Here is a 26,517-nt window from a genome sequence, read left to right as displayed (position 1 = left end):
TTTGTGTTTAATCGTGTATTAATTATTATAACTCTTAGTTTTTTATAAAATACTTATATATCATTGTGTAATGTTTAAGTATAAAAAAAAAAAAATCTTAAAATGCAGAAAAATATTTTGTGTAACATGGTTAGATTATCTCCCCTTACTACAATCTAAGATACCCTACTAAAACACATATAACCTTGACCTTTTTTGTCTTCAGAATGACCAGCTGCGCCAGGATATCAGCGATTATAAGATGCAGATGCAGTCACAGAAAGACAACCTTGTGTCCAAACGTGGAGATGAGATCGAGTTCCGTGACAAGTTGATGAAAAAGAACCATGAGATGGCCGAGGCTATGGAAGAGCTTCAAGTATGTAATAAGGATGTTCCTTCATTAATTGTTTCATAGTTTATATTCAATTTGATAAATTTCATGTACACAGAGAAGACTATGGCTAAGTGACTCTGGTTTCAGTTGACAGAAAGTTAATATAGCAGTATAGATATGTAAGTAAGATGATTTTCTTCTACAGTATAACTCTTCCCTGAATAATTGATTCCTTATCTGTATCTCAGAACTTATTTGTATGAATTTTCCTAATTTGTAGAAATGTAGAAAATGGTTTATTTAACATAAGTTAATCCTATTTATGGATTAGACATGCATGACTCTTTGATCCTTCATATTTGTAAATGTTTGTTCCAGAATCTCACTGACGCCAATGAGATGTACGCTAAGAAGATTGAGGAACTGGAAGTGGGGATGAAGGCAGCTATTCTGGACATGGACCGCACTCGTGAGGACAATCTCAAACTCAGGGTTGGTACCATGTTACACTCAACTTTTTAAACAGTTGAATTTGAAGTTTGTGTTCATGGTTCAGCAAGACTACACAGAAATTCTGTCTGGGTAATCATGTTTGTATGGTGTCTGATTGAAATCCATATCAGTTAGTGATTTTGATATATAAAGTCTTCATCACAATAAAACACCACTTTCTTTGCCCTTTTCATCAAATTTTGATTTGTATTATTTTTTGGTAAATTTAAATGTGTATCAATTTTATCCACTTTCACTTTCACTTTTTTTTATACTTTTACACGGTTTGTATTTGATTTATGCCGATCAATCTTTTGGCTTATGATGTTGACAAATTGATTGTTTAATGTTGACATGTTATTTGTTTGTACAGAAAACTCTACAGGAGATTGACCAGGATACAGACAAAGTCCGTAAAGAAAACGAAGTCCTCAAAGCCCAGGTATGGAAACAGTGTTCTGGTACTGGAAAGAAATTCTCTACAGAATTTGATTTTCTGTAATAAAAGAAATTGAAGAATTCAGTATATTTCATCATCATGAGTTTCTTTTCAGAAGCCCAAAAGTTCATATTTGAAGTTAATTTGATCATGTGTAAATTTCAGTAACAATATGCATTTTGAGTGAAACCTCAGTGTCTATCATTTCAAATGCCCATGATTTTTATTTTATTTTTATTTTTTGATAGAATTTGAGCAATCATTATGCAGATGTATATAATTCTGCACCTTTTCCTGATAAATCGTAAGGTTTAAAGAATAAAGAACTGGAACTAGTTCAATCTGGATTGTTTGATGTATTGGGTCTTATTATCTGTAGACATGATATTTAATTATGGGATGTTTCCTGAACTCAGGTACAAGATCTAAATGAGCAAGTGCAGTCAAAGACCGACGCTGACGATGCTATCATGGTGGCTGTCAACAACAAGATTGAGGAGTGGAAGGTTGGTCTTATTCAATGTTTTAATAAGGAATTTTTGTTTTTTTTTGTGTTTTTCAAAATAATTCTTTCTTCTATATTTCTAAAATTATCAGAGTAGCAAGAATAACTTTACATATGTTCCATATCAACAGCAAGACATTTGTTTAAATCATACAAAATAAAAAAAATGATAAGTTATTTAATAGATTGTTTTATAAATTGAAAGACATACATGTTTAATGTGTGGGATTTTTTATATAGGTATCTGTTTGTCAAATTATGTATTGCATCAAATTAAATGTTGTTTTCCAGGCAATTTTATCAGAGAAAGACGAAGCCATTGTTGAGTTCCAAGAGCAGGCAATTCACCTGAGAGAGCAGCTGATTGCAGCCAACATGGACGCTGACAAAGCGTCTGTCGCAGCACTTACAACTGTCATTAAGGATAAAGATAAACAGATAGAGGAACTTACTGACAAGATCAAGGCTTATGTTGACGAGATGGAAGCTAATACTGCATTAGTAGAAGATCTTAGAAACGAACTCCATAAATGTAATTAGTTTTAATTATCTGTTAATTACAATTTTCATTTTGTCTAAAGTAAAGAAATAAAACAAAAATCTGATAATCAGAAGTTTTATGAAATATTATCAGGGAACACATTAATTGGTAATTCTGTATTTCTTTTTAAACAGAAATCAGTTTTGTCTTTGGTTTGGGTTAGCATCTTTGTATCTTTTAAGTCTCTATATAAGAGACTTGTTATTGCAACTTATAGACTGTGCTTATACCTGATAATTAATTTAAAAAGTCTGATTGCTTTAGATAAAAAAATAAATAAGAAATGAAATATTTGACAGCTGGTGCAGGACCTGGTGATCGACAACTCCACAGGATAAGGGAACTACAGACAGACCTAGAGTTTGAACGGAAAAAGTTGTCAGAAGTTAACAACGATATCAAAGTGGTAAGTACAGATATACAGAGTCTTATCTCAGAAACTTCACTTTAGAATAAAGAAATAAATATCTTAAAACAAAGAATTATTTTCAAATTTTAATTGTCCGTAATGACTGGTTAAGCAAGAGCTTGTTACAGTGACTAATGGTTTCATTATGTGAATGAGATTTGAAGACATTGATATAACCACAGTACAATTTAAAACATTTATTCACAAATACATTTATTTTTAAGGCTGAGAGGGATGCTCGAGAAAAGGACAAAGAACTCAGTGATGCTTTGGAACGGATGAGGAAGTATGAGGCGGTAAGTTTTCATCAAACAGTATAGTAACTAAATTTTTTTTGTGTAAAAATATACTCAATTAAAGTATTAATAAAGATGTTTGAAATAATTTTTTTGGGGAAAAGGTTGTTTAAATAGTTATAGTTGTTTAGAAATATAATGTTTGCTTTTATTTTTTGTAAGTATTTGACTGTACTTTTTGTTAAAGTTTACATTTTTTGTTTGTAGGGTGAGTATGGACTGGCTGAAGCTGTTGGTGAGATTAAGGAAGGCAAAAATCAGATCAAAGTCAGAGACAGGTAAGACACCTTCCCGTAATCATTAGATTTATCCGCTTTAAAGTATTATTTGATAATCTCATCAGAAATTTTTTTTTTTTTTGCAAAGAGATTGTTTTTGATAAATCCAAGATTTTGAATAAAAAATTTATTCAAAGTTACTGTGGTGTTGTAATTGTAACAAAGAAGTAATTAGATGATTTTTAAATAATCTACATCTTCAACGGAATGTAAAATTAATTTTCTTTATTAATCATCCTTTTTTCTACCTCAAAACTTCTAACCAGTATTGAAAAAAAAACATATTAAGTAATGGTAAGTGATAATACAACTGCGTGATATCCACGCAAAGACGAATTGATGACTTATTATATTTTGTGTATATTTTCACACAGACAAATTGAGGAGCTGACACAGTACATCAACAAAGTAGAAATGAAGATTAACGATATGGAAGAGGAAAATGAGGATCTACGATACCGGCTTGGCCTTGACCCTAGAGAGCCTCTTGACCTCACACAATTCAGAAAAAATAAGGCACTCAGAAAAGAGGAAGAGAAAGCTCTGAACTTCATTCTACAACAAGAGGTAAGAATCTCGTAAAACAATAATAATAAGTTAGACATCTCTTTATAAGTGAATTTCAATCATAAAATTAATTCAGTCAAATAGAAGTTTCATTGGTATTATTGTAATCATAGTTGACCAGTTGAGTCATTACTCTGTAATTTCGGTACATATGCCTTTATCTCAACATATTGCCTCATTTTCCATAGTTTGTATCTAGAGTTTAGAAAATATCCAAAGAATGTTATTTGTTGGTTTGTATTAACAGGCTCTACTTTTCTGTAAGAATCTGACAAAATTAAAGTATAGAATTAATTAGTACTTTTTCATTTCTTTTCTTACACTATGATGTTTTATGCATTTAGGTTGAGAAGCTTGAAGATGAGAGAGTTATTTTGAAGAAAAAGATCAGAAAACTTGCCCAGCATACAGGACAGAGGTACTTTATCATACAATTAGTATAACAATTTGATTTATTGTCAAATTTTATTTTAAAGATGGACAACAAAAACTATGGCTAGTGAAACTATACTATTGGACTGTCAGAATGATAGGGATTAAATCGTTTTAATGTCTATGTCAAGGGGAATTGTTAATTAAGCTGCTTAATGTAAGGAATTTCTATGATCTATCAAAACTGGACCACGGTCTCATGACTTAATTAAGTGCAAAAACCAGTTTCAGTTCAGAGGATTTATGTTTTACGATTATACTAAAATGTTACATAGACTATGTTGACAGTGTTGTGATAAATGACATTTTATTTTACAGGGCAGTGGCACTAGGCCTGACTGCGGAGGATATGATGGCTGTAGCAGACTTCCAGGATGAGCTAAAAGCCACTAGAGTGAAAAAGGCTGAGGCCACGTCCACCGGGGCACAGATCAAACAGGAAGTGGAAAGCGAGGAGATGCAGTTAAGGGTCAGTTTCTTCATTAAACAATTATCTTTGTGTTCAAATTTTCGAAAAAACACATTGATTTAAAGATGCCAAAACAATGTGGGTGAAGTATTTGTCCTACCTTCTGGTGATTGTGACGTCATGTTTTGGCATGATTATCATGATGTCACAACCACAGGGACCTGGCACGAAAATTTTAACCAATAGTATACATATATATATTATAGTATCAAGGGTATGAACTCGGCGGTCGAGAAAAACGGACCTATTTTTCTAAAACCGTGATTATTTTAATAAATGGGTTCTTTACAACATTGACGGATATCTTCACTTAAAGAGAAATAATTTTTCTCACATAGCTAGCCATGTAAGATAGAGTTGTCCCATGAAAGACAGCTATGTAAGATAAATCTATCTTACATAGCTGTGACGTCACAATTGAAAAAACAATGAAATGACGTCATGTCAGCCAAAGTTGACGTCATTTTTCTTCTATTTCGATTGATTTGTCGGATTTATTTCCCATTTCATTTGTTTAATTTGCATTTCAAACCGTTTTACCTAAGATTTCTTGTTTATATTTTCAATATAAACCAAACTTTGATGAGCTCTTTCGAATGGCGTTCTTATTTTTAAAATCGATCGATTATTTAAGAAGTTAAGATTTTGTCACAAAACGGCTGCCTCACCTTTCGTGCAAGTAATTCGACAAGCAATGTGAGAAAATAACTCTTTCATATGTAAATTATGTAGGATAGAACTATTCCACCCTCGGGTACAGAATTTTGGGTCAGAAACCTCGGCAAGCCTCGGTTCTGACCCAAAATTCTGTACCCTCGGGTGGAATAGTTCTATCCTACATATGTACATATGAAAGAGTCATATAATCTTTCCATTGAGTGCTTGATGAACAAAATTGGCCAAGTATTGACGAAGCTATGGCTTGATGAATTGGGAAATTTACGAAAAATATGCTAGGTAGACATTTCCCTGTCCGGTCGAAATGTCGTCTCGGCTCTAATGGGTACCTCAAAAACCAAGCCAAAATCACAAAATCTACGCTTGTGGTGGTAAACAATACCCATAACTGTGTTCATCCACAATCTCCTTTGGAGGTGTCATGACCCGTACTTTGTAGAAACTCCATTTAAACATCGTGTAGCTCACTTACTTTAACCGTCACCGCCATGTTCATTTGTTCTTCGGAACGCTTCTCGAGTTTACCGACAAGCACAACATAACATAATTTGCATAATGTAGTCACGATATGTAAAGTCGAGAAGCGTTCCGAGAGAAAAATGAACATGGCGGTGACGGTTAAAGTAAGTGAGCTACACGATGTTTAAATGGAGTTTCTCCAAAGGACGGGTCATGACACCTCCAAAGGAGATTGTGTATGATCACGGTTATGGGTATTGTTTACCACCACAAGCGTAGATTTTGTGATTTTGGCTTGGTTTTTGAGGTACCCATTAGAGCCGAAAGGACATTTCGACCGGACAGGGAAATGTCTACCTAGCATATTTTTCGTAAATTTCCCGATTCTTCACTCCATAGCTTCGTCAATACTTGGCCAATTTTGTTCATCAAGCACTCAATGGAAAGATAAATTATTTCTCTTTAAGGTCAGATATCCGTCAATGTTGTATAGAACCCATTTATTAAAATAATCACGGTTTTAAAAAAATAGGTCCGTTTTTCTCGACCGTCGAGTTCATACCCTTGATACTATAATATATATATATGTATACTATTGGTTAAAAATTTTCGTGCCAGGTCCCTGTGGTCACAACCACTGGAAGGTGGGACCAATAGACAGTAAATTGTACTTTATCTACATCATTTTAGTATCTCAAATTCAACATGTTATCTGTGTTTAAAGGATCTTTCATGGGAAATCTTTTGGAATTCACAGTTTGCAAACAAAATTTCTTACATACCCTGATTGAAATTTAAAAAATAGTGACATCAATGCTTAAATATTTTGTTTCAAATTTATATAAATATTATATGTAGAGTTCATTGAAGTGTTGTGTTAATGAAATAGAGATGATTCTCATACTTATAGCACCGAGAGGCTGGGGACGAGTTCCGTGAGAATATGAGAGAGATGGATAAACTGTACAGAGAGAATGCAGAGTTCAAGGTTAAGGTACAGCAGCTGGAAAATGACAATCAACAACTGGAAGGTGGTCTGAAGGAGGTGCTGGAAAATCTCCAGAAATACAAACCTGGTATGTACATTCTTTTCCATACATATAAACTGGGTACCTATATAGATACTGTAGTAATTACTGCTGTGATAAAATCTTCATCTCTAGAAAAACAAAACTTCAAATTGAAAGTCAAATATTATAAACTCTCCTTCTGTTTGACAAATGTCCAAAACACTTTTCAAGGATTAATAAAGCCAAAGCAAATGTTTCAATATTCACATGCTGTTGTGTTGGGAGATGTTTTATGTATACTAAAAGGCAGTATACTATTTACAGATGAGCACGGACCAGAGGAGCAGGCCATGCACTTCCCAACACTAGAGAGGATGTTAGCTGTAAGTCTCACTGAATCATTGTACTCCTGAATATTTGGATAGGGAAAGGAAATCAAGATTTGATTTTAGATTGATTATGATCAAAATATCTCTATCAGTAAAATTTACTCTAAAATATAATAGATCATTGCAGTTACATGTTGGTTGTTAGAATTTAATCATTTCTAGAAAATTATATTTTTTCCCATAGTCCATGATATCAGTGGTATGACTTTAAAACACGATGTGATATGTATAAAGGTCTAATGTCTAATGTGTGTTTGGTGACAGGCAATCGAAGCCAAGAGTGTGATTGGCAAGTACGACACATCACTCTACCTAAAGGCACAAGTGGATAATCTACAGGGGCGTAATGATGAGATCCGGGCAGAACTCCGTGAGACTAGGCACGAAGCCAACAAAGCCAGAATGGAAGTGGAGAAAAGTTTGGAGAAGGTAACGTGTAACAAATTCTTCAATCACAAAAAATATATACCATAAAAATATTGTGATGTCTGTTGTATTTGTTTAAAAATTAATATTAGCTTTCAAGATATCTACCTCATAAGTTAGAGACCGATAGTTGTTTGATATGATAAACAAATTTTTCAAAAAGGTTAAAATGTGTTATTTTGACTAAGACTACATATCTTTTTCTCTTTAAAATCTACAATTAAAAAACTAAAGCTTTCACTTATTCAGTCATATCAATTGACCTGATGAAAGTTATTTACTTTGACACACAAGTGTTATTTTTATATTGTAACAGATTGAGCAGCTGGAGGCTGATTTGAAGGCAGCTAAGGAGGCAGGTGGGGGACCAGGTTTGTACCAGAAACTACCTCTCCCTGATTCCATGGCTATCACCAGTTCAGAGGTCATCTCCAGCCTTAACGAGCATCTGATTACCGTTCTACAGGTATGATGTCCACACAGGTTTCACCGAGATGATTTGTTTTGTACTGTTCTTCCGATGCTGTTTATTACCTTCACAAGAGGCATTTTTATGTTATAAAAATAGATAATATACTTAAAGGGACAATTCACTCACGCTAATTCTTTTACATAACCAAGAAGCAAAATATGGCATAAATGTATTGTTCTACATTTCTTATGAAACATATAACATAAGATATTGACAAATTCCACGTCATTGTTTAGTATTTTAATTGATACCGTTGTAATTACAAATCGTTGATCAATACGATTAAGCAGGTACAATATGTACGCTGTACCAATATCCGAGCCAAAGTCACGCACGTTAAACAATTGAACTACATAACGACTGTGGAGGTGATATAATGATTTTTTAGGCAAGACAATTCACCTAATAAGGTAAACACACTTCTGTCAGAGCCATTTGAGCTGTTCTATACAAAAGTAGCATTACTCTACGAGCAAGGGACTGGGTTCGGCATACAAGATATTCGACCACAATGTGTAATGGCGGACAGCGAGTGAGTTTGAACATTTCACACGCATTTCACCACCATGGGATTTTTTGACATACCACAGTAAAACCGACTGATCTAATTTCCATTAGAACTGGGGGTTTTCCGATATATATACAAATTTTAATGTTCTTGTAGAATGAATTGTCCCTTTAAGGTTGAACCAAAATCTAAAATTAAGGAATATTTTTTTATTGAAAATGACATTTTAAAATCCATTATATTGCTTCTTGTCCATTTGTTTCTATCATTCTTCGTGCTTGGATTATATACATGATTTTGACACTATTAAAATGTTATAACCTTGACCTTGTTTTAGGAACTCTCCCTGAAGGAGGCTGCCATGAACAAGATGGAGAATTCTTTGGAAAACTACAAAAGAAAATTTGCTGTCCTGAGACATCAACAGGGACTCATGTATGCTGACTACATCAAGGACAAAAAGGTCATTATTGTTATTAAAAGAATTCCTTGGAGAATGTTGAAGGAATAATGGCGTATTTTATAAAGTTATATTTGACTGACAACTTACATTCTAGGAAGCACTAGTATGTATACATTAGACACAGTTTCCTCCCATCTTCATACTAGTATAAGTTCAAACTTTGGTGATTGATGATTAATACAAGTTGATTATACTATACCTGAAATGAATGGCATGAATTCTTATTTTCCAGTAGTATTTATAAAACAAATGCCATATACCTTTAATACATTATCTTTCAAGACTTTTATACAAACCTTCCGGGTGAATGTCTAGACTAGAATGAAAATATCATTCTTAATCCTTAACTTTAAGGATTTAATAACATTAAATGGGTTCTCAGAATGAGGTTATCTCCCCTTTGGTCATATATAATGCATATTACAGATAGCGAGGTATGAGATTATCTCCCCTTAGACCATGACGATATATCTTTGGTCATTATTTAAAAGACTTTTGTCCAGGTAATGCTATAAAAGCAACACAAATATATTTCAAAAATATGATAAAATGATAATTGTTCATGATAGTATGATACAAGTTTTTTAATGGAGAATCCTGCTTATTGTATAAGTTGTTGATATAACTATCAATAAACTAAATACATAGAGTGTTTGTTGCCATAGGAATGGGAGAAAGAGACAGAGGAGATGAGACAACAAATGAAGACTTTGGGGGCAACACAAGAGGAGGATAAAGTCCGAATTCAAGAGTTTGATGTAAGTACCGTAAAAACTTGTGTAATTTGCGCACTTTTTCTGTGCAAAAATAAAATTTGAAGTTGGGGGTGCGCAAATTATATTGATAGAGGAGATTTAAAAATTTTACGGGGAAAAAATCTGTCCATTCTGAGGGGCTGACGATCTATGAATGTTGAGGTACCGCTCTGTGTATGGTAGCCATTTTATATGATACAAGGTATTAAAGATTGTAAAAACAATGCCTCACCTATTAAAGTGGATTATCTAAGGCTAATTAAAGTGTTAAGTTATGATCACATCGTCTTGTTTCCATTTGCCCTGAGAATTCAATGGCGACTGACTGAGAGCATGGCTTCTACTGACAGCAAGCGATGTATACCCTGTGCACCTCGTAGTATAATGGGACAGCCACAATCAGTGACTTTGGCCGGGTCAATCTAGTTTACCTGTATTTTTTTAGGGGAGAGAGGCTGTAGAGAAAGTCTGTAGAGAGTGTGTGTGTGTATACACAAACATACGTATACCCCAGCTGCAGGCCGTGTGCAAAAAGTCAAAACACACGTGGGATTTATAAGATGCCTAAACTGACCTATATTTAGGACTTTTAATAAGTGGTTTGCAATTTTATTACTGCAGAATTAACAAGCTACAAGGTTAGTGACATATTCAACCGTATTGATAAATATAATTAGCCATTAGCTTTGCACATGAAACCTTACGTAGGGCCCAGCTGAAGGCCGTGTGCAAAAAGTCAAAACACACGTGGGAATTTTTAGTATTTTAATAAGTGGTTTGCAATTTTATTACTGCTGAATTAACAAGCTACAAGGTTAGTGACATATTCAACCGTATTTATAAATATTATTAGCCATCAGCTTGGATCTGGTACCGTACAGGTAGTGAGTTTACTCGCAATGTGATTGTTGCAAGCTAACATACGTATCCGCTAGCCGATTGCTGTTGATTGTTAATGATCTCAAACACACTAATTACTTATTGTGACAATTTTAAACAAATAGATTCAAATCTTTTTAAATGTTCCTGATTACTATTCATGTGTAATATCTCAAAGCATTGACATGTGCACGGAGTACGGCGGACCGGACCGCCGATGTTTTAGACATCTGCAAGATATTTTAGTTTCAGGTTAAGGTGGCCAATAAAAGAAAACAAACACGATGCGGTTTTAATATGTTATTTCTTCTTAATACAACACTTCTTTGTGCAAGTTGTCAAGCATTTCAGGGGAATATTTTGCATTGAAATTGTCACCTTCATACATCGATTTTGGGACTCCCTGGACATTGTTTTTTCCAAAAAATTTGGATGCGCAAAATATACTGATAGTAGATTTTTTTCAGCATTTTCAGCCCTAAAAAGTACCTGCGCAAATTACACTGGTGCGCAAATTATACAAGTTTTTACGGTATACAAAGTTAAATGAAAAATACAATGACTATGTTCTGATTTTCATCACAAAACTTTTTGTAATTAATCTTCATTCTCTTTACCCAGAGAAAGGTATTAATTACTCTTTGGAAAGTTTTTAAAGCTTTGAGGCTATAAATAGAACACTGGTCAGACATTAGTCTGGGTATCATCAAACCAATCTGTGGTGATCTTTATTCTTATGATCTGGATTAAAATATTTAGATCATTGCATATTGGATAAATTCCCCTTAATCTAAAAAAAAATCACTTTCTGTTTTTGTCTCAAGGTGATATTCATTATTGATTGTTATTTGTCTTTATTATTTACCAGAGAATGATAGACACACTGTCGAAGGATGAACCTGAGGTCAGAAGACGGCTTTCTGAGATGACCAGAAGGATCACAGTTTTACGGGTCAACGAGAAGGCTCTGACACGAAGATACAACATCTCTGAAGAGGTGGAAGCTCAGCTTAGGAAGGTATAAATCAATGTTTGACAAAATATCAATATATGGTTTTTTATTATCAAAACTATACTGTTAGTTTAAATATGCTAAGTCTTTTGAGTTTAACTTTACTCAACAAAAATATTTCCTTGATTTCAGGAGATCAACCACTACAAGAATGAAATGGCATCCATGGAAACATCTGTGTCAGAAAGGCTAGGGTACCTACAGAGATTTAAGGTAAGCATTTCAAACAGCTTCTTAACCTCCAAGAGTACCAGACATAGAATTTATAAAATAAATCTCATAGAAGCAATAGAAAGTAAACAACCATGCCTAGCAAATGTTCATTTTGAAATTTGAAAATGTATACTTCTTAACATATATGCAAACATTTTTTTTGTAAAATAAGACGTCTTAAATCTTTGAGAATTAAGTATATGATGTTTCCTGGGATTACAGGACATGGCAACCTTTAAGATTTCTGCTCTACAAAAAGCTTTGGAGGATTCTGTACCCTCTGAGGACCTGGAAATCACTAATAAGAAGTTCCACCAGCTGACTGAGAAGTATCGCGATGGTCTTGAGAAGGAGAACAGTCTTGTATCTAAGGCTGACGTCATTACAGGCTTAGAGGTAAAGGTCATGTAGGTTCAAGGTCACAAGGATAATGTCGTAATTAGGATGAAGGTACAGAAAATGAGGGTCTAGGTCACAAGATTAGCTTCATGTAAAAAGTAAATGTACAGGTCTACTATAGAGTCAGGGTTACATTACAAGGTTACTGTTGTTTTGAGGCAAGAGACAGTCTAAATATAAGAACTGTAAGAGCTATTTGGACTAGAGATATGTGTTTTATAAGCTCAAGGTCAAGGGTCAGATGCATTAACAGTTTGAAGTATGAACATGTTATTATGACTTTTCTGTTCTTATTTTTATGTTACGTCACTGAAATTTATGGACGCATGTGTTTGTTTGAGTTTTGTTTAATTGATAATTAAACATCTCATGATTTAGCTTATTTACTGCTACATATACAGAGATCTGCACAATGACCTGTATCTATAATCCTGTGTGGTTTTATTTCTCGTTAGGGTGAGGTCATGCGTCTGCACAATGACCTGTATGTATAATCCTGTGTGGTTTTATTTCTCTTTAGGGTGAGGTCATGCGCCTGCACAATGACCTGTATCTATAATCCTGTTTGGTTTTATTTCTCTTTAGGGTGAGGTCATGCGTCTGCACAATGACCTGTATCTATAATCCTGTGTGGTTTTATTTCTCGTTAGGGTGAGGTCATGCGTCTGCACAATGACCTGTATCTATAATCCTGTTTGGTTTTATTTCTCGTTAGGGTGAGGTCATGCGTCTGCACAATGACCTGTATCTATAATCCTGTTTGGTTTTATTTCTCTTTAGGGTGAGGTCATGCGTCTGCACAATGACCTGTATCTATAATCCTGTTTGGTTATATTTCCCTTTAGGGTGAGGTCATGCGCCTGCACAATGACCTGTATCTATAATCCTGTTTGGTTTTATTTCTCTTTAGGGTGAGGTCATGCGCCTGCACAATGACCTGTATCTATAATCCTGTTTGGTTTTATTTCTCTTTAGGGTGAGGTCATGCGTCTGCACAATGACCTGTATCTATAATCCTGTTTGGTTATATTTCCCTTTAGGGTGAGGTCATGCGTCTGCACAATGACCTGTATCTATAATCCTGTGTGGTTTTATTTCTCGTTAGGGTGAGGTCATGCGTCTGCACAATGACCTGTATCTATAATCCTGTTTGGTTTTATTTCTCTTTAGGGTGAGGTCATGTGTCTGTACAATGACATGTATCTATAATCCTGTTTGGTTTTAGTTCTCTTTAGGGTGAGGTCATGCGTCTGCACAATGACCTGTATCTATAATCCTGTTTGGTTTTAGTTCTCTTTAGGGTGAGGTCATGCGTCTGCACAATGACCTGTATCTATAATCCTGTTTGGTTATATTTCCCTTTAGGGTGAGGTCATGCGCCTGCACAATGACCTGTATCTATAATCCTGTTTGGTTTTATTTCTCTTTAGGGTGAGGTCATGCGCCTGCACAATGACCTGTATCTATAATCCTGTTTGGTTATATTTCCCTTTAGGGTGAGGTCATGCGCCTGCACAATGACCTGTATCTATAATCCTGTTTGGTTTTAGTTCTCTTTAGGGTGAGGTCATGCGCCTGCACAATTACCTGTATCTATAATCCTGTTTGGTTATATTTCCCTTTAGGGTGAGGTCATGCGCCTGCACAATGACCTGTATCTATAATCCTGTTTGGTTTTAGTTCTCTTTAGGGTGAGGTCATGCGTCTGCACAATGACCTGTATCTATAATCCTGTTTGGTTTTATTTCTCTTTAGGGTGAGGTCATGCGTCTTACAGAGGATAACGATGTTCTGAAGAAGACCCTGGAGATGGAGAAGGAGAAACTGCATGCCCTAGAGGCAGCCATGGAGGATCTCCACAGGAGAGGTGAGATAGTGCAAAACTTACTCTCACTTATAAAGGTTTCATTTGATCAAGGTCAGCAACTATTATTAAATACTAGACATGAAGGTCATATATGGTAATAACATTGCTTACTTGGATGTGCTTTCTCATTAGCTACTTTATTGTGCAATTTTACAGTACAATTGTAATTCATGTACTAAATTTAAGTTTTATGTCCTTGACAGTTCCTGGTAAATCTTAGCTCTGTTTAATGTAAATACTATTCTGATGTTGAAGGTATCACAGATGGCACTGAGATGCGGTCGGTTACCGACGGTGACGCCATCACCATCTCTAAACGTATCACCACTCTGGAGATGAAGGAGCTTAATGAACGTCAGAGAGCTGAGCATTCCGTCAGGATGTATGAACAACAGAAAAAAGTACTACAGGGACTGGATGAACGAAACAAGGACTTGGAGGTCAAATTCTCTGAGGTTTGTTTGATTTAGTTGTTTTATGTTTTCATAAAAAAAATTGTCTCATGTTATGTCGTGATCTTTTGAGTCACATCACATTTCATCTCCATCTCGATACATAGCTCTTTTGAGATATAAATGCTCACAAATAGATATTTGTCTTACTTATATTCTTTTATGTACAGTATTTTCAATTTGTTCTTATAATTATTTTTTCTTTGGCTTCAGATTACACAGTCCAACTTAGAACTACAGAGGATCGAGAGAGACTTACGAGATGAGTTATCAAGTAAGAATAATAGATCATGTCTGTTCACATCTAATAAGGAAATAAAAGTTGTGTGTGCTTCATTGTTCAAGCCACACCAGAATGTTACGTTGACATATTGAATTTTAATGAAACAGATTCTGTAATGGGGGGTATCAATTTTAAAAGATTGGATTGATTATTGTTCATTTCATATTTGAAGATTTTCTTTTAACTGCTATAATTGTCATTTTCTTAGAGTGGGGAAAAGAAATAAATACCAGGAAACAAGAGCCTGTTCCTTAATATAAGATAAACTCTTTCCTTTCAGAATCTGTGACAAAGTCTGTGAGTGATGCTGACAGAAAGAGAATAACACAGCTAGAGGAGATCGAGGTCACTCTCCGCAACGAAATCTCAAAACTAAAGGTCAGTGGTGAAGGTCAAGGTCAAACTTATAAATATCACTCTGACCTACATTTTGACCGCTGATCAATTCAAACAAAACAGTATGACTCAAATATCATATCTGATTATATCTGATTTTAACCTAAAAGTTGTAATAGAGAGAATCACTTCATTCAAAAGTCTTTGACAGTCTGAGGCAATTAAATCTTTTTTATTTCCACAGGAAGTCTGTGAAGTAGCAACATCCCAAGTTAAAACTCTGGAAACTCTGCAGCTGTCGAGAGAAAAGGAAAATATATCATTACGACAGCAGCTGCTAGATTTCCAGATGCAGAGTGATGAGAAGACAATTATAGGTAAAATAGATATGCCAATCATAGTCAAAATACCATAATTTGTTAGAGAATTATCTAATACCCAATTAATATATACCAACCCTAGATTTATAGGATTTATTTGAAACTTCAGAAATTCACTAAAATGTTTCTGTTTTTATTTTTGATTTTTTTATTTATTTTTTTTCCCCAAAAAATTGTTTTAATTTCTGAACAGAACTTGTTCCCTGGCATCGTAACATGGACAAAAAAATTCAAATGGATCATTCTGAATACATGCAGTTATCATTTAGCACCTCTTTATAAGTACTGCACACATGCAAATCCAGTTACACTTGTGTTAGTCATTGTATATAGAAAAATTTCCATGGCTAGATCTTCTAACTAAACTTTTACTTTCTGATTTGTTTGACCTATACTTAATCTTTGACATTTGACTTCCAGGAAAGCTGCATCGTCATATCGTCCAGTTGCAGGTCAGTGAGGGCACATCTGTCCGTCGGCTTGAGGAATCCAACAAACGTGTGACAAAACTCGAGGCTCAGATCCTCCGCATGGAGCAGAAACTTGACGATAAAAACCAGACCATGGTCCACAACAAGGCTGAGGCTCAAAACAAAGCAAAACACCTCAAACGTAACCTTCAGGTAAATGCTGATTTGTTTGTATTCATCGATGGAAATCCAGCAAAAATTGACAAAATAAATTTAAACTTGTCATTGCCATAATGCTCCAATGTATCGTAACAATTTCAACACCACATGATGTCTTCTTCATGTCAAATATACTCTTTCTGAAGTTTTAATGAAACTTCAGTCAGGAAGGGAAACTCATTATTATTGTCTTATCAGTTTATTCGAGGCATCACTGAGGTTTTCCATTGATCAGGCTTCTGTTCATTAAAATTTTCTTCTTTTTTTTTCTGTAATAATTCATATTTATTTTGTTTTGTATATATCAATCTCATTGCATAGACAACAGTTAAATGGGTGCTTCTTTCAGAGAATATTTTTAAATGTTTTATGTATGTGACCAATAGTTTACATTTTAAGATTTATTATTAAAATATTTTCAGCTTAAGATTGAATATCTGTTGAATTCAAAGAATCTAACAGTATATGTATTCTTCAATTTATATGATCAAAACTTTCTATTTTCTACAGGAAATGCGTTTGCAGTTTGCTGGTGCTATACCTTTGTCCAAACAAGAAAAATTCACAGCAAACATGAGAAAACTTCACCAGGATAAAACCAATCTTGAGTTGGAGCTCAAACAGGTAAATATTTCACTATTACCTCGAGACTGAGGAAAGAAAAAAAGGGTACCAGTAATTGGATTATAAACTTTGAAAAATTCCTATTTTATTGGTAGGGCAAATTAATCAAGGGGAAGTAACTTATTCTGTTTTAAAATATTTTTACACTTCAGGCTTTAGACCAAAAAAATATTTGAAATCTTGAGTAACTTTTGAAAAGGTATAATATAGTATATAACGTATAGATATGAATTTTATGGTCAAATTTTAAGATCTTCTTTGATTCTTCAGGCTCGTGAGAAGAGGGATGCAGTCGAGGATAAGCTTTCTGCTGTCGAGCTTCAACATCGCAGTCTTCAGGACCTGATAGCTACACTCAAGGATGGCCGTGGAGCTGCTAAGGTCGTCGAATGGCACAGCAAGATGGACGCTGTCAGGCTGGAGGAACTCAAACAAAAACGACTCAATGTGAAACTACAGCAACAGGTACGTACAGCGATAGACTGAATGTTGAGTGAGATGATAGGCTGACCTACAATATGCAAAGTGTCCCTGAAATTTCATTGTTTGTGGAATACTTATTTAGTAAAATAATCCTACAGTTTTACTTCATGAAGTACGGTGTCTGTTTCAGATTCATTACCTGGAAGGAATGATTCGCACCAGTGAAGCCACGACCTCTGACCTGGAAGGAGAAAATGTGAGACAGACACAGGTATGCATATCGATAGCTACTGATTAACTTCTTTATTATTTCCTCTGTAAGACTACTGAGGATAGCTACTGATTAACTTCTTTATTATTTCCTCTGTAAGACTACTGAGGATAGCTACTGATTAACTTCTTTATTATTTCCTCTGTAAGCTGACTGACGATGAAGGAACACATTGCTTATGGGGTGTGTACAGGGGCACTTTCTGATTAAAGATTATTGAGGATTCAAGGACTGTGTAAAGTTATACTCTTGCTCAAGGAAGAAGGTTCCATTCTGTAAAATTGTGGGTGGAAAAATGAGAATTTCAGTGTGTTCGGGAGGAGATGTTGGATATGTAGTAATGTGCTTGTCTTGTTATTTCAAATAAAGCTAAGGGCTATCGAGAAAAAAGTACAAACAGAAAAAATGGAGCTAAAATATATAGTTGCTTCTTCTAATTAATACACTAACAATTTTTCTTGTTTATCTGTGCCAAGAGAGTATTCTACCATATCAGGATTATTTTGCATGCACGAATAACTTTTCCATCACAATACAATGTCAGAAAATGAACACTTTCCTCTTATATAGAAACGAAATTGAAAGTTTTGTCTACCAGTAGTTATGTGATAAATAGAATCTTATACTTGTGGTGACGTTATATGAAATTTATTAAACTTGTTAAATAATTTAAATTGTTTGATAAATTTTAAATTTCCTGGTACATAGCCACTCATGTAATATCCTCTATTTTGTTAATGTGTCTTTAGTAAATACCAAACAACAGTTCCAACCAGCTGTCCGTTTAGAATGAATATACATACCCGGCCTACGTTCGTACAATATGGTCCCTATGTGTCCTAGTGGAGCACTGCCTCAGAAAATCACTCGGCACAATTTTAAATACTTTTCTGTAGGTTTCAATTATCGTATGCATATATATTATTTTTGTCCAAAACAAACATAACAACTATTCTTAATATCTATCGTACAGCTCACAAGATGCCAAGTTCACAATTTAAAGACTTGCCTATAATTTTCATTCAAAAAACCTTTATATGCATAAGTAAAAAAAAAAATGCCTGGTAATGTCTCGCTGTGAATTTAATATGTTCAGTTTTATTGCCTAGTTGGAAAATGATAAAAAACGAGTATGATAAAATTTTTTTTAAAAAAATGCATACAAACGATTTAATTATGGTTTCCATAATCATTACTTTGCTCTATTATATATATTTAGCTGTAAAAGGCACCAATTGTAGCTCTAAAGACGACACCAGTTTCTGTCTATAAGTCTTTTGAGCTACAATATTGCAGCTACTGTCCATTGTGCAGGTTTTCTTTTGAAATGTGGGGGAAAAGGACAACAAAAAGAACTAATATGTCAATTAACTATTACTAGTAACAAAGTCTATGAAGTTTTTATTTTTGCAAGTCAAAGTCACTGGATATAAAAAAAAATCATGTGATAAATCATGAATAATGATTATAAGGGACTCCAGAAGAAAACGTTACTTGCATATTTGGTATGCAATTATTTACATGTAGGTAAAATTAGGGCACATGGTATAAAATGAACTTTATCATATTATATAATTTGAGCATACATTTGATATATAACTTCACATTATTTTACTATGAGATCATGAAGTCTGCAATCAATAAAAAAGTAGAAAAAAAAATCAGGTATGAATTATTTCATTTGTTTTATCTTACTTATCATCTGTTGGTACCATGAAATTGAAATCTATTACAGAAATGATTGATAACTCCTAATGGTTTTTTTGCACCATTTTTGTGCAGTTTAAAAAATGAGTGCCCTGCTTTGATGAGAGTGATGTATCACTTATAATGAGTGATTCATATATTGGTCTTTAGTTTTTTTATACATTCTTTTGTAATTATAAAGTTTTCAGAAAATTATAATCATAAAACTGTCTTACAGCTGTTAAAATTATAATTATAAAACTGTCTCACTGTTAAAATTATAACATTGCCCCAAGATAAATGAGATAAAAGATGCATGACATTAACTGTTTCTTCAAACAAATGTGGGGTGATTCACTAATTTGCAAAATGTGTTATTCCAAAAACATGAATATGGGCAGACTGTACCTGGTATGTAAAATATTTTCATTTTTGTTAACATAGATAGCAATATTTAAAACATTAGTGATATGCTAATTAATTGTTCAATTAAAAATATGCTGTCGCATTATTATAGTATCAAAGGTTTTTTGTAAATGAATTATTTTTATGGAAAATAAAAAAGTAAAAATACTTCGTGCCCCCAGTGAGAGTCGAACTCACGACCCCTGGTTTACGAGACCAGTGCTCTAACCACTGAGCTATAGGGGCTTACATGGCAGCGTAGGTGATAAAATGGGTCATATTGGTTGGGCAACTCCATTAGTGCTGTTGTTATGTTTCTCAACATGTCTATACGTGTTTTCCGGATATTATTTTTCGTTTAACTGGTGTCTTTGTATTCACATGACAAATAAATATGCTACAGAATCGACATTCAGACCTATTTTCCCATTCAGTCGAGTTAAAAACGACCTTTAAATAGCACTGAGCCACTTCGATCGATCCAGTTGTTTATCATACCTAGTGTAGGGATTATCTCAAAAACGATTTGGTTAGAATCGTATTTCTTGAAAAAGGCATTGATATAAAGGGGATTTCTTGTGGAATCCATGCAGAACCTCATTGTTATAGACCAAATCAATAAGGCTTGTGAACATCATATTAAAACCCTGATAAGATATTCGTATTAGTGAGATATTCAAATATGCGTTATGAGACAACCTTCAATATGTCAAAGTTATTTTAAGGACAGCTATACACACAGGCAGCTGACTAAGTTTTCTTCTCCAAAGATTTAGATTTTTAATTAATTCAAAAGCACATGTTTGTGTCATAGTCTTGTGTTAAAAGAAGCTCCTGCGAACAAAATCAAATTATTACTGTAATGTAAAATTATGAGACTTTTCTGCTATTTTTAATCAAGTTTGATTATGATATTTTTTTCATTATAAAAAAGGCCTAATGTGTTGATTCCATCAAGGATGTGACAATTAGAATTTCAGAATCTTGATAAAAGAAAACTTAGCTTAATTTATATACATTGTATATAATTAATGATATTATTTATACTTAAACAGACAGATATATGGTATCAGAAACAGATTAGCGTCAGTATAAATTAAATTATTTCTAATTAAAGGTGCGTCATCGCCGACAGAGCATAAATGATATTCACCATTTGAACAATAATTGGTGTGTAATCGTGTATATATCTGTCTAATTAACACAATAACTAATATAAAATATATGATTTTGCATTTGGTGCATGCACAATCGGTATTCCATTCCATATAGGATATATAGTGCCACAGATTTTTTTCAGGATGCAATTAATTATTTTTCATATACCTTGAAGTAAAATTAGAAGCTCAAACTTTTCAATGGTGGTAATGGTGTAAAGAACGTAACTTTCGTAACTGAAGAAAAATACTAAATTGTCTGCTCCTGTTTTTGATAGTGAAAAAATATCATTTATCAGCAGTGGAGCATCTTTAACAATTTATTTTAAAAATCATATGCACACACTAATTTCGCAATTTTTTTTTATAGATCTCTAAATTATCAGACCTTTTTTCATACCTATCAATTTTGTTTCTTAATTCCCAAAACATTTTGGGTAAAAAAGTAAGATTTTTTTATATATTTTCAGGACCCAGTTGTTCAAAAGACTGTTATTAGGCCTATTAGTAATCGCATCAATTTAAATGATTGATTGTAAAACAAAATTGACAAATTCTGTTTTTTTAAATGATAATTTTTTTCCCCTTTTGATCTACTTTCCCTTTTAGAGAGAGAAGATACATATATTGTATAAGAAATGAAAATTTCACCAATCATACAAAAGAAAACATAGAAGTGATCATGATTTACTTTGGATTGCCAATTAGTAACACAAATAGACATATGGACAGAAATTCAAGAAAGAAAACTACACTTGAATGAACATGCTATTGGATGATACATGCATTATTAAGTGATTGTTTTGTGTTGCTTTATAGGAATTTGAGGAGAAGCAGCTTCGCTGGGAACAGCGTGAATTAGAGTTGGAGAGAACCATAGCTAGACTAGAGGACCAAGTATCTCAGATCGCTGGGGCAGCTTCTAAGGTATGTAAACCAGACCCTGATTTGGTGATAAAATAAGATATGAAAGCTATTCATTATTACAGATGTACGTGTACAATATGTATAATGAATTAATAATAGTTTTAGGAAGAGTTCATCTTTGCTATGACTTATTTTGTTCTGTCAGTATTAAAACATTTTTCTGAATCTTCTCTGTATTTTAATTGTTATCCCCTGCCCAACGAAGTTGGCGGGGGATATACAAATGGGTTCCGTCCGTCCGTCCGTCCACCGTACGAATGGTTTCCGGAGCATAACTCTAAAACCAGTAGAGATATTTCCACAAAACTTCATACACACATTGGTCTTATGGTCTAGTAGTGCCTTTTGCTATTTTTAGGTTTTCATTTTTTGTATTTTTTTCCGTAACCATGGAAACATTGCTGAAAATATCATATTTTTGTACCAGGTTCGTTTCCGCAGCATAACTGGAAAACCGGTTGAGATATATGCACGGAACTCCATAGGCACATTAGTCTTATGGTCTAGTAGTGCCTTTTGCTATTTTAAGGTTTTCACATTTTGTACTTTTTTCTGTAACCATGGAAACATTGCTGAAAATGGCAGATTTTTGTGTAAGAATTGTTTCCGGAGCACAACTCTAAAACCAGCAGAGATATTACCATGAAACTTCATAGACACAGTGTTCTTATGGTCTTGTAGTGCCTTTTGGTATTTTTAGGTTTTCACTTTTTTTGTGCTTTTTTCTGTAACCATAGAAATATTGCTGAAAATATCATATTTTTGTAGCAGGTTCATTTCCGGAGCATAACTCTAAAACCAGCAGAGATATTTCCACGAAACTTCATAGACACATTCTTTTTATGGTCTTGTAGTACCTTTTGCTATTTTTAGGTTTTCATTTTTTGCACTTTTTCCGTTACCACGGAAACATTGCTGAAAATATCATGGTAAATGGTAAATGTTACTTTGCAAAACTCCACCCATCTTTGTGTATATAGTCTAATATAAATGTCAAGGCTGTATACCTGATTCAACAATTGCAGCCCCGCTCTACTTGAATTATACTCCATCCTTCTTTAGCTCAACTTCCTTTTTCCTGTTTTTTTTTCATACACATAAGTCTCCACAATCAAACTTACTTCAGCTTTGATATCTCCATTAGCGGGTGATCTGAATGACTATGTCCTTGTTATATATAATTTTGTTGTATCTTCTGTCAGTTTGAAGAGGCTGTCGGCACCCTACCTGATGCCAAGTTACCTGTAGCCAATCAACTGGAGGAAGCCATATCAACCATCAGGGGAAATGTCAAGATCATCCTTGACACTCAGGCCGAAAATAAGGCTCTCAAAAAAGTAAGGTCCAAAATTTTGCAATTTTGAATTAAAATGAGAAAGATTATTTCAACAAGTTTAAATTTCATGATTTGGCTTTTACTAGTAACAGTATTTATGATCTACTCATAACTTATTAGTTCATGAATCATATTTGTGCAACCATGCACACATTGATGTCCTGCAAAATCACGAAATTTCCATCCCAACAAAAAAATACCATCCCTTCAGTAATTGACATAAATACTTGTAATTATGTTGTCTTGCATCATGTGATCATCCATTAAAACTTTTATATAACAAGGACCAGCTGATGAATTATTTTAATTAAAAGTTTAATTTCATTGTTCTAGTCCTAAACTTCAAAGTGTCTTTCCTTTAAGACTGATGTACCTGCAATATAGACATTGTGTAACACTTTAAAAGATGTTAGCTCTTGATATTCTTCTATCATGCAATCATCAAAGAAATATGTTATCCATTTGTAGATTAATATTGTAACCAAAAATTTATAATTTTCATCACATTGATAATTTCCAGAGAAATACTGAACTTGAGAAACAGCTACATGAGTCTGACAAGACAATCCTGGCTCGCGATAGACTTGTGGCTGACCTTCGACTCCGTCTTCCAGCCTCAGCAGACAGGGATGAAATGATTCTGAAAACCACCTCTCAAATTACAGAATCTATGGCTAAACCTCAGAAAGACAAAGAGTATGAGAGTGAACACTCAATCAGGATTGCACAATCCACCATCTCAAGTCTGCAGGTAAAATCTGTTTCATGTGTCTTGTGTAGGTGATATACTAGTACTAAAGCTCAGACATAGGGTTTATCTTTATAATCAACCAACCAGATTCTTTTAGGATGGTTGTCTTTAGCTTTGTCCATTGTCAGTGTAATGTGATACGGTTGAGGCTTTCCTACTGGATGTTTTAGAAGTATATGTTTCAGCACACAAAGATACCACAGTCTCTCAAAACACATATGGAAGCTGATCACAATAGTGATCTTCTTTGAATGACCTTAGCTGGTGATGCTAAGATAGAGATACCAGTTAAGCTGAAACATTTCCACAGTAAGATGATCTTAGATCATCTGCTTGATTTTACTACCACCAAATAGCCTAAATGTATCTTCTGGACAATTGTCAATACACAGTATAAGGTTCTTAGATTGAAGGACCACACTGAGCCATACACAAGATCTGTATAGGATGGTTGCCAGGCGATGGAGGGAGTAATTAGTTAAACATATGAAACTCCAGCTTCCCTCTGCTACTACCAAGCCCTTTCATAGTCTAATACATTCACCCATGAAACTCCTCTTTCACAAACTGGAACAGTTCATTATTGTTTAGGGATGATAGAGTGAAATGACTATAACCAAAACTTGGAAGTGCATCTCTCTGTTATCAAAACACCATTCAAAAGATTGAAATATTGTTGGGTACAGTTGAATCTTTTCTCCAATGGTATTAGTGAAGACCTAGATGAAAAGTAATAAATCGGTATAATATATTTGGATCATAATTACTAATTCTGAAATATCATTTTCTTTTACAGGCAAGACTTCAACAGAAGGAAGAGACAATAGCGAAATACCAGGAGCTGTTGAAGCAGGCGCGAGAGGACATGATAGAAATGAACCGTCGCCATGACAAAGATTTGAAGGACATGCAACACAAGCTTCATCTCAACACGGACACAGCGTTTAACAAGTTCAAGGACGCAGCTCGCGACCTGATGGCAAAACAACTAGCTCATCCAATGTCTAGTAAACAGGTATGTTCACAGTAAAACACAATTTGTCCATCACATTTCTAGTAATCATGTTTATATTGTCAAACAACACCCATCATTTCTCTGGTAAACTTGGTTAAATTGATCAAGAGTGTTCAATATAATATCTTAATTTCATAACAGTATCAAATTAATCATATTGTTGAGTAAATAAAAGCTAGTTTAGTATAGACAAATGGTCTGACATAATATTCAATCAAAACTTACATTGTATTAGTTGTTTTTAGGTACACAATAATATTTGATATCAAATTAGTAATCATGCATATTTCTGATTCTGTCAATAGCTGGCACGTCTAAATGAGCTAGAGGACCTACTGGCAGAACAGGACAATGCTATGGCAGCCATGAGTGAGAAGATTCGCCAGCGAGATGAAGAGATCGCCAGTCTGAAATCACGTTTACAGATTGATTCTCGTAGTCATAATGTGGAACGGGAAAGGTAGGCATCATTTTCAGCATTATTGGCATCTACAAAGAGATTTTCATGTAAGAAAAATTAGTTACTTTTAGCAGATCAACCTCAAACTTTATGTAGGCCTTTCTTATCGAGATTGTATTGTTCATAAAACATATGTTATGCTCATTTGACGCATTTCCACAGAATGTCAGAGGAGACAAAGAACGAGATACAGGTGAGAGAACGGGAGGTGGAGGAGAGCCATCGCCAGATAGAACACCACAAGAAGGAGGCAGATTTGCTCCGACAGGAGATTGACGCTTTGAAGGAACAAAATAACAGGGCGCCAACCACTACCATGAAAAATCTGGTGGATCGACTCAAGAACCAGCTGGCTCTAAAGGAGAAACAACATCAGGTCAGCATTTCAGTGTTTTTATACTTAGGATAGTCAAGTGTTCAAGTGTACCACAGATTGGAGAATTAAATCTGTGATATACAAGTTTTTTATATTTTATTTTAGACTCCAGACAATAAATTCTATTTTGAATTTTGAACACAATAACAGCAACAAAAATTCCTGAATTTGGACATCCTCCTCCCAACCATACACATTTATTGACAGGTGGATATGGTCCATTAAACTCCAATAATATTTCCCAGATGGCACAGTTCCATGCTTTACCTATATAAACATGATTTATAAATTGATATCTTTGTTTATGTGTAGGCTCTGAGCAAGGCTCTGACAGAGCTAAGAGCAGACATGGTCCAGCAAGCACAGGAAACCGTGACTCAACAAGCTCAGGAGTCAGCTCAAGAAAGCAACATACAGAAACTGATTGACTCGCACACCAAGGAAATGGCTGTAAGTTACCTCCCTTTATAGTGAGGATCCATAACTAAAGATTACCCTTCATTAGTTTGAAATGTATTTAATTTATAAAATGTACAGTCTAATCATAATGTTTATTTGATAAGTTATCTGTACCTATACGTGTAATAATCCTAATTCATTATTTGATATAATCACAGGACCAAATAGAAGACCTGCAAAATGAGATAGACAGATTGAAAAAGGAAGTGAAGAGGAGAAAGGAACATGAATCTACCCTTCAGACGGAGTTAGATGATACACGAGAGGAGATGT

General features: G+C 34.3%; 1 protein-coding gene and 1 non-coding gene across 2 annotated transcripts in view; one reads left to right on the top strand and one right to left on the bottom strand.

The window, feature by feature from the left end:
- The window catches only part of LOC138330603 (centrosomal protein of 290 kDa-like), a 40,263-nt gene that overhangs the window by 5,221 nt on the left and 8,525 nt on the right, over nucleotides 1-26,517 (top strand). The window contains exons 7-43 of the mRNA XM_069278165.1: nucleotides 206-358; nucleotides 695-808; nucleotides 1,182-1,250; nucleotides 1,664-1,753; nucleotides 2,044-2,284; nucleotides 2,593-2,699; nucleotides 2,927-2,998; nucleotides 3,206-3,276; nucleotides 3,651-3,843; nucleotides 4,188-4,261; nucleotides 4,594-4,744; nucleotides 6,792-6,957; nucleotides 7,216-7,274; nucleotides 7,545-7,709; nucleotides 8,023-8,172; nucleotides 9,024-9,149; nucleotides 9,815-9,907; nucleotides 11,652-11,801; nucleotides 11,928-12,008; nucleotides 12,231-12,404; nucleotides 14,163-14,274; nucleotides 14,530-14,729; nucleotides 14,940-15,000; nucleotides 15,290-15,387; nucleotides 15,590-15,722; nucleotides 16,146-16,348; nucleotides 16,865-16,978; nucleotides 17,249-17,443; nucleotides 17,592-17,672; nucleotides 21,740-21,847; nucleotides 23,050-23,184; nucleotides 23,704-23,934; nucleotides 24,731-24,949; nucleotides 25,255-25,409; nucleotides 25,572-25,785; nucleotides 26,098-26,235; nucleotides 26,403-26,517. Of these exons, the coding sequence (XP_069134266.1) occupies nucleotides 206-358; nucleotides 695-808; nucleotides 1,182-1,250; nucleotides 1,664-1,753; nucleotides 2,044-2,284; nucleotides 2,593-2,699; nucleotides 2,927-2,998; nucleotides 3,206-3,276; nucleotides 3,651-3,843; nucleotides 4,188-4,261; nucleotides 4,594-4,744; nucleotides 6,792-6,957; nucleotides 7,216-7,274; nucleotides 7,545-7,709; nucleotides 8,023-8,172; nucleotides 9,024-9,149; nucleotides 9,815-9,907; nucleotides 11,652-11,801; nucleotides 11,928-12,008; nucleotides 12,231-12,404; nucleotides 14,163-14,274; nucleotides 14,530-14,729; nucleotides 14,940-15,000; nucleotides 15,290-15,387; nucleotides 15,590-15,722; nucleotides 16,146-16,348; nucleotides 16,865-16,978; nucleotides 17,249-17,443; nucleotides 17,592-17,672; nucleotides 21,740-21,847; nucleotides 23,050-23,184; nucleotides 23,704-23,934; nucleotides 24,731-24,949; nucleotides 25,255-25,409; nucleotides 25,572-25,785; nucleotides 26,098-26,235; nucleotides 26,403-26,517 (5,011 nt within the window). The remainder of the gene's footprint in view (nucleotides 1-205; nucleotides 359-694; nucleotides 809-1,181; nucleotides 1,251-1,663; nucleotides 1,754-2,043; nucleotides 2,285-2,592; nucleotides 2,700-2,926; nucleotides 2,999-3,205; nucleotides 3,277-3,650; nucleotides 3,844-4,187; nucleotides 4,262-4,593; nucleotides 4,745-6,791; nucleotides 6,958-7,215; nucleotides 7,275-7,544; nucleotides 7,710-8,022; nucleotides 8,173-9,023; nucleotides 9,150-9,814; nucleotides 9,908-11,651; nucleotides 11,802-11,927; nucleotides 12,009-12,230; nucleotides 12,405-14,162; nucleotides 14,275-14,529; nucleotides 14,730-14,939; nucleotides 15,001-15,289; nucleotides 15,388-15,589; nucleotides 15,723-16,145; nucleotides 16,349-16,864; nucleotides 16,979-17,248; nucleotides 17,444-17,591; nucleotides 17,673-21,739; nucleotides 21,848-23,049; nucleotides 23,185-23,703; nucleotides 23,935-24,730; nucleotides 24,950-25,254; nucleotides 25,410-25,571; nucleotides 25,786-26,097; nucleotides 26,236-26,402) is intronic.
- Trnat-cgu (transfer RNA threonine (anticodon CGU)) lies at nucleotides 19,937-20,009 on the bottom strand. Its single transcript has one exon. It is a non-coding gene; the product is annotated as a tRNA-Thr (tRNA).

Source organism: Argopecten irradians, chromosome 1, assembly GCF_041381155.1.
Source record: "Argopecten irradians isolate NY chromosome 1, Ai_NY, whole genome shotgun sequence".
Taxonomy (NCBI): domain Eukaryota; kingdom Metazoa; phylum Mollusca; class Bivalvia; order Pectinida; family Pectinidae; genus Argopecten; species Argopecten irradians.
Note: the sequence above shows the minus strand (reverse complement) of the source record. Positions and strands in the feature narration are given on the sequence as shown.